General features: G+C 39.7%; 1 protein-coding gene across 2 annotated transcripts in view; it reads left to right on the top strand.

The window, feature by feature from the left end:
* Positions 1 to 17,695, top strand: part of IQGAP2 (IQ motif containing GTPase activating protein 2) — a 265,034-nt gene that overhangs the window by 156,870 nt on the left and 90,469 nt on the right. For both annotated transcript variants that reach the window (XM_017640236.3, XM_073234963.1), the window contains 4 exons: positions 1,476 to 1,563; positions 5,034 to 5,197; positions 7,890 to 8,050; positions 12,316 to 12,440. In XM_017640236.3, coding sequence (XP_017495725.3) covers positions 1,476 to 1,563; positions 5,034 to 5,197; positions 7,890 to 8,050; positions 12,316 to 12,440 — 538 coding nt within the window. The remainder of the gene's footprint in view (positions 1 to 1,475; positions 1,564 to 5,033; positions 5,198 to 7,889; positions 8,051 to 12,315; positions 12,441 to 17,695) is intronic.

Below are 17,695 nucleotides of genomic sequence, written 5' to 3'. Positions count from 1 at the left end.
CAGATGTTTTTTAATCCACTTGTATTTTCCCAGTAGTTTACCCTCATATCTGAGCAAGAGGCAGCCTGCTCCTCGTATTAACCACACCTGCCACCTTCCTGTCTCATGTTATTGAAGACTTGGTCTACACTCAGGGCTTCCACCTCCTGACCCACTTTGCTATTTTTAAGCTTTGCCATTTCAGCTTCAGCTTGACTGCAGAAAGTAACTGCTTTATCTCACCCCCTTTTCCCAGCTGGTGGCTGCCACCAGCACCTGGCATGCCTCCCCCCACCCTCTCTACCTGCCTTGAGACCGTCGGCTCCCTGAGCTTGTGCGCTTTCCTGCCCTGGTTACCCTCTGCATCTCTTAGTGATTTTTCTTCCTCTTCCTAAATACGGAATTCTTGATGGCCCGACATTGAATCACTTCTCTCTCCCTCAGTTAAGCTCATCCACTTGAAGAAATCAGCCATCGGCTTGATCCCTGGCTCCTGTAATGTTCCTCCAGAGAATTTCATCTCTGTGTCCCAAACCTTGACCCCCACCATGTCCTAAGGGTGCTCCTCTCATTCCTGCCCTTATCATATGTGTGCCCCTTGCTGACTTCCCTTTGGAAGGACTTCCACATGGTCTCAGAGCCCCTTTTCTGTCCCCTTTGTCCTCTCCATTGCTCTCTTCTGTCTGCCTTTCCTTCCAGGCATGCGCCCACCACCCACCTTCCAGTCCCACCTCAGGGCTTGTGCACACCTTCCTCACGGGCCTCCCTACTTCCTGTCATTCTTCAGGCCGGCCCCTCTCAGAGCTAGAGGCTGCAAAATTAATCTTTCACTTGAGATCTGTGCCATCCCACCAGAACCTCCCCTGATTCCCTACTGCCTCCTAAGTTAAGTACAGGTCCTTTGCTAGGCCTTAAAAGTCCTCCAGGATAGCTAACCTACCTCCCCATCTCTTTGACTGACCCTGGTCACAGACTCCATGCTGCAGCCCACCTGCCGAGCTTTCCCACCTCTGGGACCAAATCCACCCTGCTGCCCCCTCTGCCTTTAACATTACTCTGTTTCTCCAGCCCCTCCCCAATTGTCTGTTTTTTAATTTTTCTTTCCAACTGAGTATGTACTTCTCCTAGAATCTCTTCTGTTCTACTATGTATTTTTGTTATTTTCTTGGTTTTATTAGACTGAATCAAATGAAATTGCCAATATTCAGCTGGTTTTGATCTACAAAGAATGGCCATATCAAGCAACCCAACCTAATGTTTTCCGCATCAGACGATTAGGTCTTTTCAGAGAGCCACCAGGTCTGTTGTTCATCTTTGTAACCTTTGCCAGGCATGTCTAACCCTAGGGCCCTACCCAAAGCGGACACTCTTTAATGCTTGCCTCAAGTTCACATGAATAATACTGAATGGTTTTTATCACTCTCTGCATTTTTGCTTTTGAATATTGAGCTTTGGAAAAATTAAATCTCAGAATCAGTGAAGACTTTATTTTGCAGAATAACTGTGTTTCAGAAGAAGAAAGAGACGCGTATGAAGAATTGCTGACCCAAGCGGAAATCCAAGGCAATGTCAATGAAGTCAACAGTAAGTGACGGTCATAGGAAGGCAGTGGATATGTCCATAGGATACAAATCTTCCTTGTCAGAATCTCAGAAAAACTCTCAACTTGTATCCTTCTAAAACGGCCTTATGCGATAAAAAGTCTGCTACTCATCAATAATGTTGCTCTTAATCATGGAGCATCATTCGTTTCCCATGGAGCTTCTTTGGTGATCTTGCCCGCAGTCCCCACAGAGTATCTCAGAGCATCTTGAAGCTAGTTTGAGTGGACCTTCCTGTTTCATCACAGGTACAGAGGATGTCATGTTTTGAGCCTATCCCTTATTGGGCTAATGCTGAATATTATTTAGTAAAAGATTATGACTTAAAGATTTCATCCCTTGCCCATGATTATGGGATGGTGTGTGACTGGAATTGTAAAAGATGTCATTGGCACCTCGGCTCTTGATTACTTCCTGATCATTAGTCTGCAGCTCGTAAGAATTGTTTTCTTACAGCTTGTGTAGCGTTAGGGTGAGTTAGTGAGACCTGATAGCCAATGAAATTGCTTGGTGGCAGGTTTGAACCCCACATCCCTGAGCCTCTGTGGAGTCATGCCATTAGGTTCCTCTAAGTACCTAGCTGAGTGTGTGACTACAAAGAAAGGAAACTCAGGTAAATAAAATGTGCAAGCTTACATATATTAATCTCTGTATTATTTTTTTTCCCTTCTCTAATAAAATTTATTTTTGGTTGAGGCAGTAAGGAATTCTATTAGACATTTATTTCCCCTGGGTCAAACTAAGTGGCCCATATATGCCCAAAAAACTAATACAGGAAGGATCATTTAGCTCACTTAATAAAGCATGTGAACCATCTACTAAATTTAAATTTAGAGTATTTACTAATAATAACACTCAATTTAACCTAAATGACTTTTGAATGTTTTATTGCTCTTAACACCTTCAGAGAAAGGCATGCCTATAGGTGTTACCCAGAAGTTTGCTCCTAAGTTGGTAGTAGAGATACTCTGAGGGGTTCAAACAGTAATCAAGGAGACCCAGAGAAAGCTGACATATAGTCTAAGAGTTAACAGCTGAGTATGTTTGAAATGTACCTCATACACAACCACTGAGAGCTCCAAGATAACTTTGTTTTAAGGAAACCCCTTACCCTTAACTTTTTGGGAGGTGTGTTCCTGTTCTTTTATTCTTTTAAAATTTTGAACATGTTAGTGATAATTCATGAAGCGCAATTTCAGGTTTCTCTTTCTGCTGTATTTGAAAGCTGAGAATTTCATTATGCTTGACAGAAATGAATTACAGGAAGAAATTAATATTGCCAGCAAGACATCTGAAGCCCATAAGCTTAGTGAGGAAAGGATTCCATAGCCTTTCGCCATCCTTTATTTTTGAAATGTTTATAACCACTAAAACAGATTGTTTTCATGTTACATAAAATGCTTTATATAAATATCTTAATAGTTAATGACATTATTTCCTGACCACAGAATTAATGCCAAATTGGCTATCTATTTTTTTTCCATTTTTAAGTAAAAGGCATGAGATGATTTAACTAATGCATAACCAGGTAAAATTATGAAGGCTATTGCAATGTTTGATGGCTTTAAATATATAGAACATGATTATTCAAAAGTTTTTTGTCTCTCTCCATCTGAAAATGTATAGTCCAATAGAATTAAAATCAGTCTTGAAAAAAACTTTCTGAAGCACATTTTAGTCAGTGACATGACAGTGAGACAATTTAAAATAGGAAGATAGCTATTTGATGAGCTTCTTTCCAACCATGTAGGTCATTGTATTAAAATGTTAAAGTGTCTCATTCATAGCAGCCATGGTGATAGCATGGTGACACATCATGTGACAGCTTGATGGTAATGTCCCTAGATCTATTGTCAGAGGCTTCAGCTTTGTTTGAGCTGCAATCATTTAACTTTTTAGCTTGGTTCACACAGTCCATTCATCACATGACATATTCTGTTGAGATCAGGGCTGGAAATTTTGTTAAATGCAGAATATAAAAGAGTCATTAAGCTTACTTTATTTCTTTTGAGGAAATATTTCATTAAGAGTGTTTTAAGAATATAATTTTCTGGGAATATTTTACCATCTAGGGGTGCAAACTCGTATGGTGGAGTTTTTAGAGGTGAAAACAGAGACAGCTGGAAGATTTGGGGTAATTTTAACAGAAAAGCAAATGCCATGTCTCCCACTGACCTTCCTTTTTGGAATTCTTTCATTACTCCTTTCAATTCTAAGAATAGGAAAATGGGTTTGGATTCTTAAGGCCCTTTGGAATACGTGTAAATTTTCTGGAGGTGTGGCATGCAACATGAAAGATTGCATTGGTTGCATTTCCTGCTGTGAATGATGTCTCTCAGTAGAACGTTATTGAGGGTACCTCCTTATGAATATAGTTAGGGAAAATAAATTGTCATCTGTTAAAAAGAGTTAGAATGATCTTAGCTGCAATCTAGTCACATGTTAGGAAGACAGACTGGCCCTTGAAAAGAAATCTAGAAATCTGTGCATCTCGTTATTTCTACTACCCCAAAGCTCTCTTTAAAGATCAAAATCCTACTAGTTCCGTTTGGTGTGCTGGTGCCTGGTGGCAGAGTTCATCACTCATTCTTCCATTTGGACAGCCATTCTGTTTCTGAAAACTGTATTGACTACTGATGCAAGCACCGACAGTTTGGTCGCTCAGATTCTGGTCTTAGCAGTCTAAAGATTGCAACTGGTAGAGACATCACAGAGCTGTGGTTGGGTCAGATAACACACCAGCGCATTCTGATGTTATTTTTGTTACATAATAGTAGCACAGTCTTACTTAGTCATATGAGTTTTGGTTATAATAGTTTTAAAAGTATATCTGGAATTATTTTTTATTAAGAATCACACTTCACAGAACACAGGAGCTGAGGGAGAATGTCCTGAGAGTTAATGCCATCACTTCCAGGCAGCAATGTGTCGGGGTGCCTGCTGTGGATTTGCCATGGTGCTGATTCAGAGGCAGGAAATAGCCACAGGACGAGGCCAGCTTCCGGTCTGCACATAGCTTCAGGCTCCGTGGGGAGGCAATACCAACACAACAGGAGCATTAAAGAGCAATGCCTACAGGATCGCTATGGCCCAGCTCTAAGTACCGTGAGGACCCCCGAGGAGTGAAATCCTCAGGGACTGAAACAGTGTGAAAGCCTCATGGAAGAGACAGGGCCAGAGCTGATCACGACAGGAAGGGTTTTGTAGGGAAGTCATGCTGGGCCAGAATAATCTCGTAGCTCCAGTTCCATCAATGCTGAGGCTCTCTGAGGGACCACCTCCAAGGATCAGACTGGCCTCCAATTACTGAGCTTCCGTTTCCCAGGCTTTGCCTCACCTCCAACCGCAGCATTTCAGAGTTGATAGAAAGTCACTAGCTAGTTAACCTTCTTATCCTTGGAAAGATGGGCTGGTTGGGCCAAACGTTCTGACAGAATGTGACCCCACTCTCAGGGAAGGCTGCAGTGGACCACATTAATGCTGTCATTCGAGAAGGTGACCCTGAAAATACCCTGCTTGCACTGAAGAAACCAGAGGCCCAGCTGCCTGCTGTTTATCCCTTTGCTGCTGTGATGTACCAGGATGAACTTCTCAACCTCCAGAAACAGAGCGCCATGGTAAGCTGGGGAGACTTCAGTTGCAGAGACTTTCGTTCTGTCCAAGCAATGAGGAAGACTGTTTAGGAGAGGTGAAGGGGGTGCGCAGTCCCTAACTTGTACCAGTCCCCTGCCTCATTGGCCTGCTGTACCGATTCCATGGCTGCCTGCCTCTTTAACTCCTGCTTTTCTTCTATGTGAAGAATCTAAGAGCATAGCTAGGAGATGCAATCAAGGCAGTGCACAAATACACACTGAAAACAGGTTGTTGTTATTCTCTGTGGTTTTTAAAGGACTTTGGGTAATATTTTAACTGAAATGTATTTTTAAAATGTGTGATGGTTTTTGATTCAGCAAGTAAGTTCTGAATCTGCTTTTATAGAAATCTGCAATCAAGAACATTTAGCACCATGGCTTTGATTTTTGTAAATCTAATGGTCCTTAATATTCTAATAATAATAAACAGTCATATTCATGTAAGGTTACAGTAATTAACAGCATGTATACTATGCAAGATTATGCCAAACATATGGAACAAAATGGAAAGTACAAGAAGCAGATCTAGGAATTTAATGTATGAGACCTAGTATTTCAAAAAGGTCGAGAAAGGAATGAAGTCCTTACAAGTATTTAACCATTTGGAAAAGAAAACATTACTTCACCACACATATCAGAATAAATTCTCAATATAAAATGTTAAATGTAAAAACATTCATGGAATCTTAGAAATCAGAAACAGCACTGCTCCTCCCAAAAGAGAAAAGGGAAGGAGACCAAAACAATGAACAGCCAATTCAACAAGGAACATATAAATGACAAACACACAAAAAATGTGCAAACTCAATCAGAGGTAAGTAAATGCAAATAAAAACAAAACACAGTTTTTTTTAGAAATCAGGTTGGTAGAGATGTGAAAGGCCTAACTAACCTAGTGCAGGCATAAATTTGGGGGCAGCAGGCATCTCCTCCACAGCTGACGGGAATGTGAATGATACAAGCTTTCTGGAGGGTGACCTTAATAATGTGTGTCAAAGTCTTTCCCATTCTCCTGACAGTTACTTTGTTAGGAAGTGAGCCTACAGAATAGGAATCAGAAAGGTGTAGCCACAGGTATGTTTGACAGCATTATCTCTAATACGGAGAAACAGGAAACAAACCATGTGCTTAACTAACAACAGATTGTGCACATTTATATTAAATGGAGAAAAATGATATTAGAATATATAGCATTATCTTGGGTTTTTTGCTAATAAAATAAAAGTAAAAGTCAGTTAAAAAGCAAAACCTCTGCAAATGTTTGCATGCATTTAAAATAAAAGGATATACACTTAAGGATTTGGGTAATAAGATTTGTTTTCTTATTCTTGCTTATCAAGACTTGCAATGTTTTCTTAAATAGAGAGATATACTATTTTGTACTGAAAGAAAAACAGATTATTTTCTTAAATGGCGTTTAATGTTCTCTCATTAATATTTCTCCCAGTTTTCTAGCTTTGAAGCTCAGGGCTGCTTTCATTCTAGCACACTCATTTATCCCCAGCTGGTCCACATGCAGCCTATGGTTGCCTGGCCCCATTTCTGTATTTTTCCTTGTCCTTTATGCTGTGTACCATTTTAAGGATTTGTGGACAATTCATTGGAAGGGGCAGAAGAGGTGAATTGCAAATGATTCCATTCTGCTCTTTAGTTGTAATTTTATACTTTCCTTATGTGTTTAACTTATAGTTAATGTAAGAGATTTGGATAAAACTTACATGTTCCCTATAATAATTCATCCTCCCATTTGTTTTAGAAAGTAAAATTATGCTGTGTTACTCTAAAATCAATTACTGTGAGATTTCTGTGGAGATCCAGAAAGCTATACTGCATTTCATTATAAATACTACACTGTGTATATTAAATACATATAGTGTCTTAAATGTAAAGATCTATCAGCTTTTTAAAAATTAACTCACTTTTATGCTCCTATATTCCTTCAATATGATGGAAGGAATAATCCTTTGGGTGTTGTGTAAAGTCAGTATAAAATACTTAAATGGAAGAGGACATTGAAGGGGAGAAATGTTCTGACATCTAAGATTTTTTTTTTAATAAGCCAATCCAGACTTATAACCACATAAATCTGGAGATCCTTACTTTGTTTATCAAAGATTCACCTCACATTTCTTTAAATATCTGGATTTTATTGTACCTTTTTAAATTTTTACCAAATTACAAAATGTGACAGACTTTTTGGAACTCAAAACAATATTCTTGGCTTAAGGACTTTGATTTACTTTTGTAGGGTTATAAGTTCTAGGTGAAATTCTCTCCTTTAATTCAAACTGAAAATCATTAGTAATGCTAAAATGATACCTCACACTCTCAGTGACAACACTGTCTAATCCTTGGCTTCAATATCTGGTAATACTGAGCCTATAAGCAACTGGGATAGCTAGGAGTAGGGATCAGCTATGCGAATGCACATGTCTGTGGAATCATGACTGGGGGTTATGATTAACTCATTCCCCAAAATGGTCATCTAAGCACAACCCAGAATCCACTTACCTGTTCTTTACAGACAATGAAAAATAGGTGGCCAATGAGCCCTCTTTTTCCTGGCTCTCAAAATCTCTGACTTCTTGTTATTCTTTGAAATGTGCATTCTAAATCCCCTTCACCTACATGAAGCATGTGATTTGGAGAACTTGCACTGCCATGTGTTTTCCAACAGAACTACTTGGCCCATGAGGAGCTCCTGATTGCGGTGGAAATGCTCTCTGCTGTTGCTTTGCTAAACCAGGCCTTGGACAGCCATGATCTTGTGTCTGTTCAGAATCAACTCAGAGGCCCAACAACAGGTTTCAATAATCTGGACGAGGCATATGTGGAACGGTAAGGGGACCACTTTCCAAACCTCCTTTCAATGCAGCCATGTGTGTTTGGCAGATCTCACAAAGTAAGAATTTGTTTCTTACTGAAGAAATCCACACAGCCGTGCTTGTTATCTAGAAAACTAGAAAGCCTAAAAACGATCATCCTGGGGCAAATACTGACTCTGTCATTAGCAAAGACTGATAGGCTAAAAAGCACTCTTCCAAATCTGGAGAGAAAATTATGGGGTGGGAATAAGGAGCCACAACGAAATTCCGTTAAGACAAAAGCCCAAAAGTGTGTGACTTTCCATCCTGGATTCTTGTTGACCACCAGGGGGAGATGTCTGCCTAGGTCTTGATGAAAACTCTTTCCCCATACTGATTGCAGCTGGAACTGCTCAAATAGCTTAAGTTATTCTCTTAGGTTACTTACAGTTACAAAAAAGACATCATAGATTTTTTTTTAATTATGTTAGACTACTTATCTGTGTGGAAAATGGCCTAAAAGTAGTAGGACAGTGGATTTTCATGGTTTTCAATTGTTTTGGAGAAACTGATGCTCTTGTTCAATGTAAATTTGGCCCCCTGGTTCATATAACTCCAGAGTCTACTTCCAAGGTAATCTAGTTCTACCTTCACTGTTTCTTTCAATGACACCATCATCTCCTCCAAGCTCCAGATCTATTTGGCTTTCCTCTACCAGGCACCCTTGGGCTACGAATAACCAGCTCACTCTTCTCCCTGTCAGTAGCCAATCTGTGATTATACCCCTGCCGAATGTTTCCATTTCCTAGCAGCCACCTCAGTTAGACTTTCCACCTCTGCTTCTGTAGTAACCTCCACACCGGTCTTCCTACCCCTTCTCTGTTCTCACTCACACTCACCTAGCCAGGCTCTGCTGCTCTCTCAGAGCAAGAGGAGAAGCCGCAGCTGGTCACCCCTGTGTGAAGGCTAGCGGGGCAGCAGGTGACTCAGTGAGATAATTGTCAAGACACTGCCCCAGACTTAGCATCTCCAGCACCTACATCTAAATGACAGTATGCCCTCCCTCCAGATCACCCTTTTGATTATCAAAAATCCTCCTTCCCTTGCCCCAGTTTACAAATAACCCATTAAGGAAATGGCCCCACACCCTATTTGAGAACCACTTTTATACCTGTGGTTTTCAACCGGGGCCTCCAGCTACAGCCTCACAGTTCAAGTATTCTGTGTGAGAAACTTTTAAAACCTGTTTCAACAGATTGTTTGATATTTTTGGTTCCAAGGCTAATTTTTTTTAAGATTTCAACAATCTTTTAAAAATTTGACTGAGGCACTTTCTGGGTCACCTGGATGACTGAGTAATGACATGAGACTCTGGCCCACCTCTGGCTCTTTATGACAGTTGCACTGGCACCGAGTGAGCTTCCACAGCCTCTTTCACCTTCAGTATCAGCATTTTTGACTTGGTTCTTGGAAGCCCAAATTGGCAGATTTTCAAGTTCAAGAAACACTACTCTCTATAGTTGTACACGTTCTTCATAGGACAAAGGCCCTGGGCAGGGCCACCTTGATGAAATTTTTACAAAGTCTCCAGCGATTTACCACGACTTCCACCCTTGCTGTGTTTTCCCAGCAAAGTCTTTTGTCTAATTCTCACAAAAGTGACATAGGGTTGGCATTGCCTCTGGGCACAAGCTGTTCCAGACAAATTGTTCTCAAATGTAGCTTGTTCATAATGCTCCCTGTTTAATTGTTCCTTATTCTCATCGGAACTAAGAACAGACTCCTTGCTCTAAACATGTTGCTCTGGCCTTAGCTCTCCAGCTACCTCCCTCCCAGTAGTCTGCATTTCTACCAAGCTGGCACTCAACACATGTTACTGTCGCCTCTGCTCCTCTGCACGCTCCTCTCACCACCAGGAACAGGATGCCTGCCACCCATCTCTGCCTGGCCCAGCGCTGGAGCCTCTAAGGCCCTGCCTGCAATGGGTTATGCTTCCATGAATCGTTCCTCTGCTCCTCCCCACCATGGCTAATGTCCTCTCTTCTGAGAACTAGCAAGCTGTGGTTAGAGGATTGTAGCCTTGAAGCCAAAAATAGCTGAGTTAGATGCTTCCTAGCTGAGCTCTTTTCATCTACAAAGCACAAAAACCAAATGAACAAAACAAAAGCACCTACTCTGCATCTGCAGAATGGCTTTGAAGGTTAAGCGCTTCGCTGGTACCTGTCCCAGGCAAGGTGCTCTACCACCAAGAGATACCCTCCACTTCTTCTTGGGACCCCGTTATTTCTACTGTATGGGCCATCTTTACTTTTATAGCCTTTGCTGTGCTCTGCCTTTATATCCTTTTTGAATTTTGGTTGTCTTATCCACTAGACTGAAAGCTCCTTGAAGGAAAGTCTGTGTCTTCATCCTTTCCACTCTGTAAAACGCTCCAGGTGTTCCACATAGTAAGTGCTCATAAAGCCCTACTGGGCTAAATTGGAATTGTAATCTCAAAGCTTCCCGAGCCTGTCAGAAAGTCTCACTCATCTGTCTACTGCAGGTGGTAAAGAACATTCTGAGAGGGGTGGGGAAGAAAGGGCATAGACCTGTTAGGGTAAACTACAGAATATTTTCCAAAGAAAATCTCTTTTGTCCTGGAGACTCATACCTACAATGCAAAAGCCTGTGGGGCTCTGTTGTGTTACTCCTAAAATCTATCCCTTCGGCTAGTGTTTGTTCACTTCTAAAGAAATGATGAGTGGCTTTGTTTTTTCCTGTAGGTCATCCTTAAGCTTCCTCGTGTTATTCCCATTGGATCACATTTAGACATTAAGCATGTGAAATGCCCACAAGAATTTCGCACTTTCTTATGAAATGACACCTATCAATACAGGAGGCTAACTGGCACAAGTTGCTGTTTATCCATATTGTTACTGTGGTCAGTACTATTTGTGATGTATTACTAGAGTAGCAGAGTATTTTCTTAGATTTATAATTCCCAGTAAGGTGAAAATCTCACACATGACAACCAGTTTCAGGCCTAAATTTGGTGATGCCTCATTCAGCCACAGATAAAGAATCTTCACCACCACCTCCTATTTTGAATAATGTTTTTCTTTCTCACACTGCACTCTAAAAAACACCTCAGTGTCACCTTGAAGCATGCACAGCTTTGAGACCATTTGTCACAGCCAGGAAAACAGGGTTAGACTCCAGGAAAATAGGGTTAGACTCCATGTAGTGTTACTTTTTTTAAACACTGTTAGCAAACCCTTAGGTGCCATTGAGAGATTGCGTAGTGAATCAGTGTGCATAGAGGACTGGTCTCTACTGCCCTGATGTAAAGCAAAAGCAAACTAAACTGTCGTGTTTCTTTACTTTGGGCTAGAGTAGCTTGTGTTCGCTTGTGGTTATAACATTGGTTTTGTGATTTTTAAGTGGGAAAGTTGATTCTTGAGAAATGAAAGTTTCTTAGTCCTGTATCAAGATGGATCATTTTTTTTTCTCCTAAAATGTCCCCAGACAAAAAAAATAAATGAAGTGGTTGACCAAACTCTGTGTTCCAGAGGGTTATGCAGAGTGAAGAGGGGTGAGAGTCAGAAATGAGGTGTAAGAGTGCCCTGGCAGTGAGCAGACACAGAAGAGAGGTTTTTGAGTAGCTTCTATGAAGCCTTAGGAGAAATGGACTGGTAAGGAGGAATTTTAGGATACTCTGCTTCAACCCATGAGCCACCTCTTCAAGAGAACATACAGTGAAGATGTGTTATTCAGCAAGGTTTCTGGAACTACATTTGCATTTTGATTCCTCAATAAGCATATAGATTCAAGGTAACAAAGCTCTGTTAAGGTTGCAATAGATAAGGTCTCTATAGCTCAAATTTTTAGAAGAAATAAGAAAAATAATAAGAAGGACTCTTAATGGAACAATTGAGAGCCATGGTAATTCTGAATTTTATCACATAACAGTCATCTGGAGACTAAGTAGAGCTAAAACATGCCAAGGGGAGGAAAATTAGTCAGTGGGGGGGAAAAAGGAACAATTTCACTGAGTTGAGAACTTCTAGGCTTTTTTCATTAGATTTTGAGGAAACTTCATGAAACAGCATTTGTACAGAAAGTATTTCTAACTAAAAAAACAGTCATTAATATAAGTAGGTTTGTTGAATGTTGATAAAGCACAAGATACTTGACTTGCCTTTCTACTCTTCAGTCTCACATCATCTACTTTTGGCCACATGTCAAATTTAAGATATTTAAATGACACAAACAGAGAATGGATGACTCTCATGAGTATCATGATTGTTTTCTCTTCCACAGTTATGCAAATGCACTGCTCTCAGTTAAACTGGAAGCCTTATCTCAAGGGCAAGTTAATTTAAGCTGGAATGAAATTCAAAATTGTATCGATATGGTTAATACTGAAATTCAAGAAGAAAATGACCGTAAGTATGGAACACTTTCCTTCTCTAATATCATGGGAGGATAAGGTATCTGGACAACTTAGTTCTCTAGATTAGGGCTGCAGATTTTTACTCAGGGAGCCATATGAGAGCATGCTCACCTAATATGTATGTCTGTATTTATATATAAAATGTTATTGCCTGTACTACTGTAACAACATATTCCAAATATTGCAAAGCAGACATAAAAAGACAAAAGGATAGAATAAAATAAACAGAAGTTCTAGAATTTTCTTATTGGTTAATTCTTCAGAGATGACTGCTCTTTTTAAGCACTCAATAACTCAACTTTTTAAAAGAACTCGACTTGTTAAGCACTCAACTGTATTTTGACCTTTCATTTGGGTATTTTTCTGAAATATGACCCATGTTCCTGCCTTCAGAAAAAATTGGAACACCATCTAACAGTTGCTCTGTGATCACAAATCACGGTGATTTGCTGTGTTTCTAGAAATTATGAGCTATGAGCATGAAAGTGGGCAATCTCAAGAAGACACGCCCTGGAACGTGCTTTCTTGAATGTCCACATTCATCCTTATCACCTTCCTCTTGCTTATAAAAAAACAGAGTGAAGAATAAGGAGCCGTGTAACTTCAGCAGTCAGTATATTTACCACTTTTCTGTGGCATCAGTTACCGCATTCAAGCTCCAAGCTGTCTTTTCCATCATAAAAACAAACCAACCAGCACCATCATCTTTGGCTTTCTCTGACCTCTGTGATTTGTCGGCAATATTGGGTTAGGATGCCAATGTAGTGACCTCCCTTCCACACTCCACTTTGACTTCTCTGACTTGCTTGTTCCAAGTTTGCTGATAAGAGTCAGCAGACGCTTCTCTCACAAGTTGAGGATGCTTTGTGCTCATGTGCTTGGGAATGTCTTAGGTCTGGTCTCCTAGTGCTGTGTTAACTTTGGGGTTATAAAAGCACTTGATATAAAACATATGATTTTGTTAGTTGCATTTACATTGCTTTCTTCTCTTCCTTGACTGCTTCCTGTGAGCACTGTGCCAACTTCAAGATCGGGGTTGTGTTTTTGTTCAACATCTCACTCCAGGCCGTTCCTAGGAAACAGGATCCATGTGTGCTGCTCGACATTGGTGCCATGGATGGACCACTGTCACACTGATCCCCGGGCACTGTCTCCCTGTGTCCTTCCCAAGTTGAGTACAGCTCTAAATTTCCTCTGTGATGATCACACAGCTTTCTGCTGCCTCTTGGCATTGCATGACAGTGAGGCATTTTGGAATCCCTGCAGTCAGACGGCTCCCACATAGCCCACTTAGTGCTTTCTTGATACATGGCCTGGAAACTGGTATTTCGTGCCAGATGTTTTTGAAGAGGGCAGCATTAATGTGGGCAGATGTTTATCATCATCAAGGAGGAAGAAGTGGAGTGTGTGTGGTGTGACGAAGCTCAGTCTCCCAGCCCCCTGTCCTCCTGGACCCCCAGCTGCACACTGTGAGTCAGTCCTGCAGCCATGGCTTTGGTGTTTCAGCTAATGCAACCCAAGGGTAGGACTACTCTTTTGGGGTCGGCAAAACAAAGAATCATGAACAAATCCCAATTTGTTTTCTAACTTTTTCCAATTCTTTGTGGCAGTACCCACAGTCAAGGTCTCCTAGCTAATGTCTGTTCATTCTGCTTATGTAAGCAAAGGCCTATTCATTCCATGCTGAACAGTTATAATGCCACTGTCATTTTTGATGTTAGTTTAAAAAGGAGGGAAATGCCATTTTTGTCCCAGACTATCAAATAGAGTCTTTGCTTTTGCCAGGAAAAGAATAAAAGTTACATTTGCAAAACTTAAAAAGAAATGGGGCTTGTGTATGTAGATATTATTGTTAAGCAAAGATCTCTTGGATTGTATGGCATTTATCTGGGTAACGGAACTACTGTCACTCTCCATGTGATATAGCACATGGCTGCTATCATTCTTTTAAGCATCCTGTCATGAAGGGTATATGCCATGATCAGTTTACTTCAGAGACTTCCTTACCATATTTCCTTTCTAGAATTTGGGGGATTTGATGCAGAATATTTAATTTGTCTGTGTTTTGGTTTGACAGAATAATATGTCAAAATAAGGTATTTTCTTTCAAAGTTCATCTTGAAGTATGAGTTTGATATCATATCTTTCAGTAATAAAAAAGCTAGATAAAAAATAAATATTTGTACCTTTGTGAGCAGGTACAAATTGTACAATATAATTAAATTATCTGAAAGAGGTAGAATTTTTCATGGATATTTCGAACATGCGTTACTCTCCCCCACCCTGCCACACACTGCAGGCTCTAATCCTATATCTGAATTGTCATGTGGGAACGGTATGCAGCTAATAGAAAATGATAAATGTGAAAGGCAAGTTTAACAGAGAAGTTGCTAAATGCATTTCCTCAGACTTGGATGTTATGTTGCTTTCTTCCTGGAAAGTTCACTTTTCCAGTAGAGCCATAGAGGGGCATTCTTTTGACCATTTAGGCTAGACAAAGAAGTTTTCTTCCTTTGAATTTTTGCTTTATAAATTTGGTAGTTACCTCATCCACTGTGTCAAATACATGACCTCTAAAAGACTGCTCATTCTCCCATTGGACTAGAACATGATAGTCTCACACAATGATTCAAAGTAGGCCATGGACTGAGGCTCACCAATCTTTGTTCAAATGGGATTTCCCTTTTACTCATAGAGGAAGTGAGGCAGATGTGCCCAGGGGCTTATGGGTAAGTCTTTCCACTTCTATGAGGTCATTTACTATGACCTCAGCAGCTAATGTTCCTAGAAATACAGCAAACAAAAACTTAAGCAGGTGATTTCAATCAAGTCAGCTGGAATGCACTCATTCCCAGGTGATTGGCCATTAGGAGCACACATTCTCTTTATCATACATAGTTTTGTTAAGATCATTTTAGATGGGTGTTTATAAATATTTGGAACAGTCTACCCAAGGGCCTTCATGTAAGTATTACATGCTCTCCTGGTTGTGACTGCCACAGCACACAATGATACTACCTTGTATGTGCATAGTACTTAGACTTGCCTGAGTCCTTCCAGCACTTTGAGATAATGTAACTTACACATTAGAGAAGTAGTTCTGCTTTTCCTTCAAACATATCTAAGTATTATAATCTGTAATAATTTTTAGGTGTTTTAGATTGTCCCTTTCTTTCCTCTCTAAAGATAAATGTTTTCATTCTTAGCAAGGTGGTATTTACAGGATCATCTATTCAGGAGGTATTTAGCTAAGTATTTTACCTTAATTTGAAAGCAAGATGAAGATACTTCTTAAAAACTAGAAGTACTTATTCTTTTTCCTAGCATATCACGTTTATAAAATGATTGTTTTTGAAGAAAATAACTGACCAAATGAGAAATAAGTTTGTCTTTAAGAATGCTTAGATTAAGAATGCTTATTTTCTAAGCTTGCTGCTTGCTAGTGTTTAGTTTCTTTGCTAGTTCTTGTCCCTCAGCACTAACCTGGGAAGCAAAAGCCCCCTGTTAGTGTGTGTACACATATATATGTACATTATGTTCATGCATGTACACATACACACAAATATACGCTGTAGTATGACTGATAGTGTGTTTTTAATAGTATGGTGGTACTGAGAAGTAGCTTCCAAATAGATCACTTTTGCTAGAATTTCAAAATTTTTCAGAATTCATAGCTTGGCTTCTTTGCTCTTCATTCCTGGACCTCATAGTCTATGTCCCAAGATTCTGTGGTGTCGTAGAGATGGTAGAAGGATTAACTGGTGGGTATGTTTATTCCTTTCTTCCTTGGGTGCATCCATGAATTAGGGTTCCAGATATTATTTTACCAGCTGTTACTGCAGAAGCAATTTGTGATATGCTTGAACCTTAAAAACTTATATTTGAATCTTAAATATATATCCCAAAATATGCGTGATTGTGTTAATTTCTATGGAGCCTACTTACACTCCCAAACAAGCCACATGTAGCAATTTGAACTACTTAAAATTAAATTTTAAATTAAGTTCTTTAGTTTAGTGGCCACATTTTAAATGCCCTAATAGTTGTATGTGGCTAATGGCTACCATATGAGACAACCCAGATACCAAACATTTCCATCGTCACAGAATGCTCCATTTGGACCACATTGGACTACACTGACCTGGAAGTTCATGTTACTACCGCTGTGGGGAATTGTTTGGTTTTGAACTGTCACTGTTTGGGCATCCTTTATAGAACAGTGAAAGAGTATCCAAAGAATGGAATGTATCTCCAATGCTCTTTGCATTTCAGCTTTCTTTACTTATATCTCTACATTAAATTCTTCCAGCTGTGGGGTTCTACAGTGCCATCATCTAGTATCTTGGCATTACTATCTAAGTGAGGATCACAGTAGAAATTAGCATCCTGCTGTTACTTGTATGTAAACTTACCCCCCTCTTTTTATAGCTTCATTGAGATATAATTCACATACTGTAGAATTTAACCTTTTATTGTGTTTTTACATAGTTTACAACTTGTGTGACTATCACCACAACTTAAAAGTCTTCATCACCACAAAAATAAACTTTATACCTATTAGCAGTCACTTCCTTTTCCTCCTCCTTCCGTCCCCTGGCAACCACTATTCTACTTTGTTTCTATGGATGTTCCTTTTCTATTTCATATAAATAGAATCATGTAATATATGGACTTTTGTGTCTGGCTTCTTCCACTTAGCATAATGTTTTCAAGGTTCATGCCTGGTGTGTCATGTATCAGTGTATCTCATGTTCCTTTCTAGGCCAAGTACTAGGCCGTTTTGTAGATAATTGGTTTATCCATTCATCAGTTGATGGATATTTAGGCTATTTCTACTTTTTAGCTATTAGAAATATTTCTTCTATAAACATTCATCTGTAAGTTCTTGTGTAAACATGTGGCTTCAGTTCCCTTGAGTATATATACACCTAAGAGTAGAATTGCTGAATCATATGGCAATTTTATGTTTAATATTTTAGAGAATTGCCTGTTTACCAAGGTGGCTGTACCATTTTCCATTCCCACCAGCAATGTATTCAAGTTCCAGTTTCAGCACATTCTCACAATACTTGTATGGTTGACCTTTTTTATTATAACCATCTTGGTGGGTATGAAATGTTTTGTACCTCATTGTGGTTTGGATTTTCAGTTTTCTAATAACAATATTGAGAATCTTTTCATGTGCTTATTAGCCATTTGTTTATCTTCTTTAAATGTTCAAGTCTTTTACCCATATTACATTTGTTT

The sequence above is a fragment of the Manis javanica genome, chromosome 1, assembly GCF_040802235.1.
Source record: "Manis javanica isolate MJ-LG chromosome 1, MJ_LKY, whole genome shotgun sequence".
Classification (NCBI taxonomy): Eukaryota; Metazoa; Chordata; class Mammalia; order Pholidota; family Manidae; genus Manis; species Manis javanica.
Note: the sequence above shows the minus strand (reverse complement) of the source record. Positions and strands in the feature narration are given on the sequence as shown.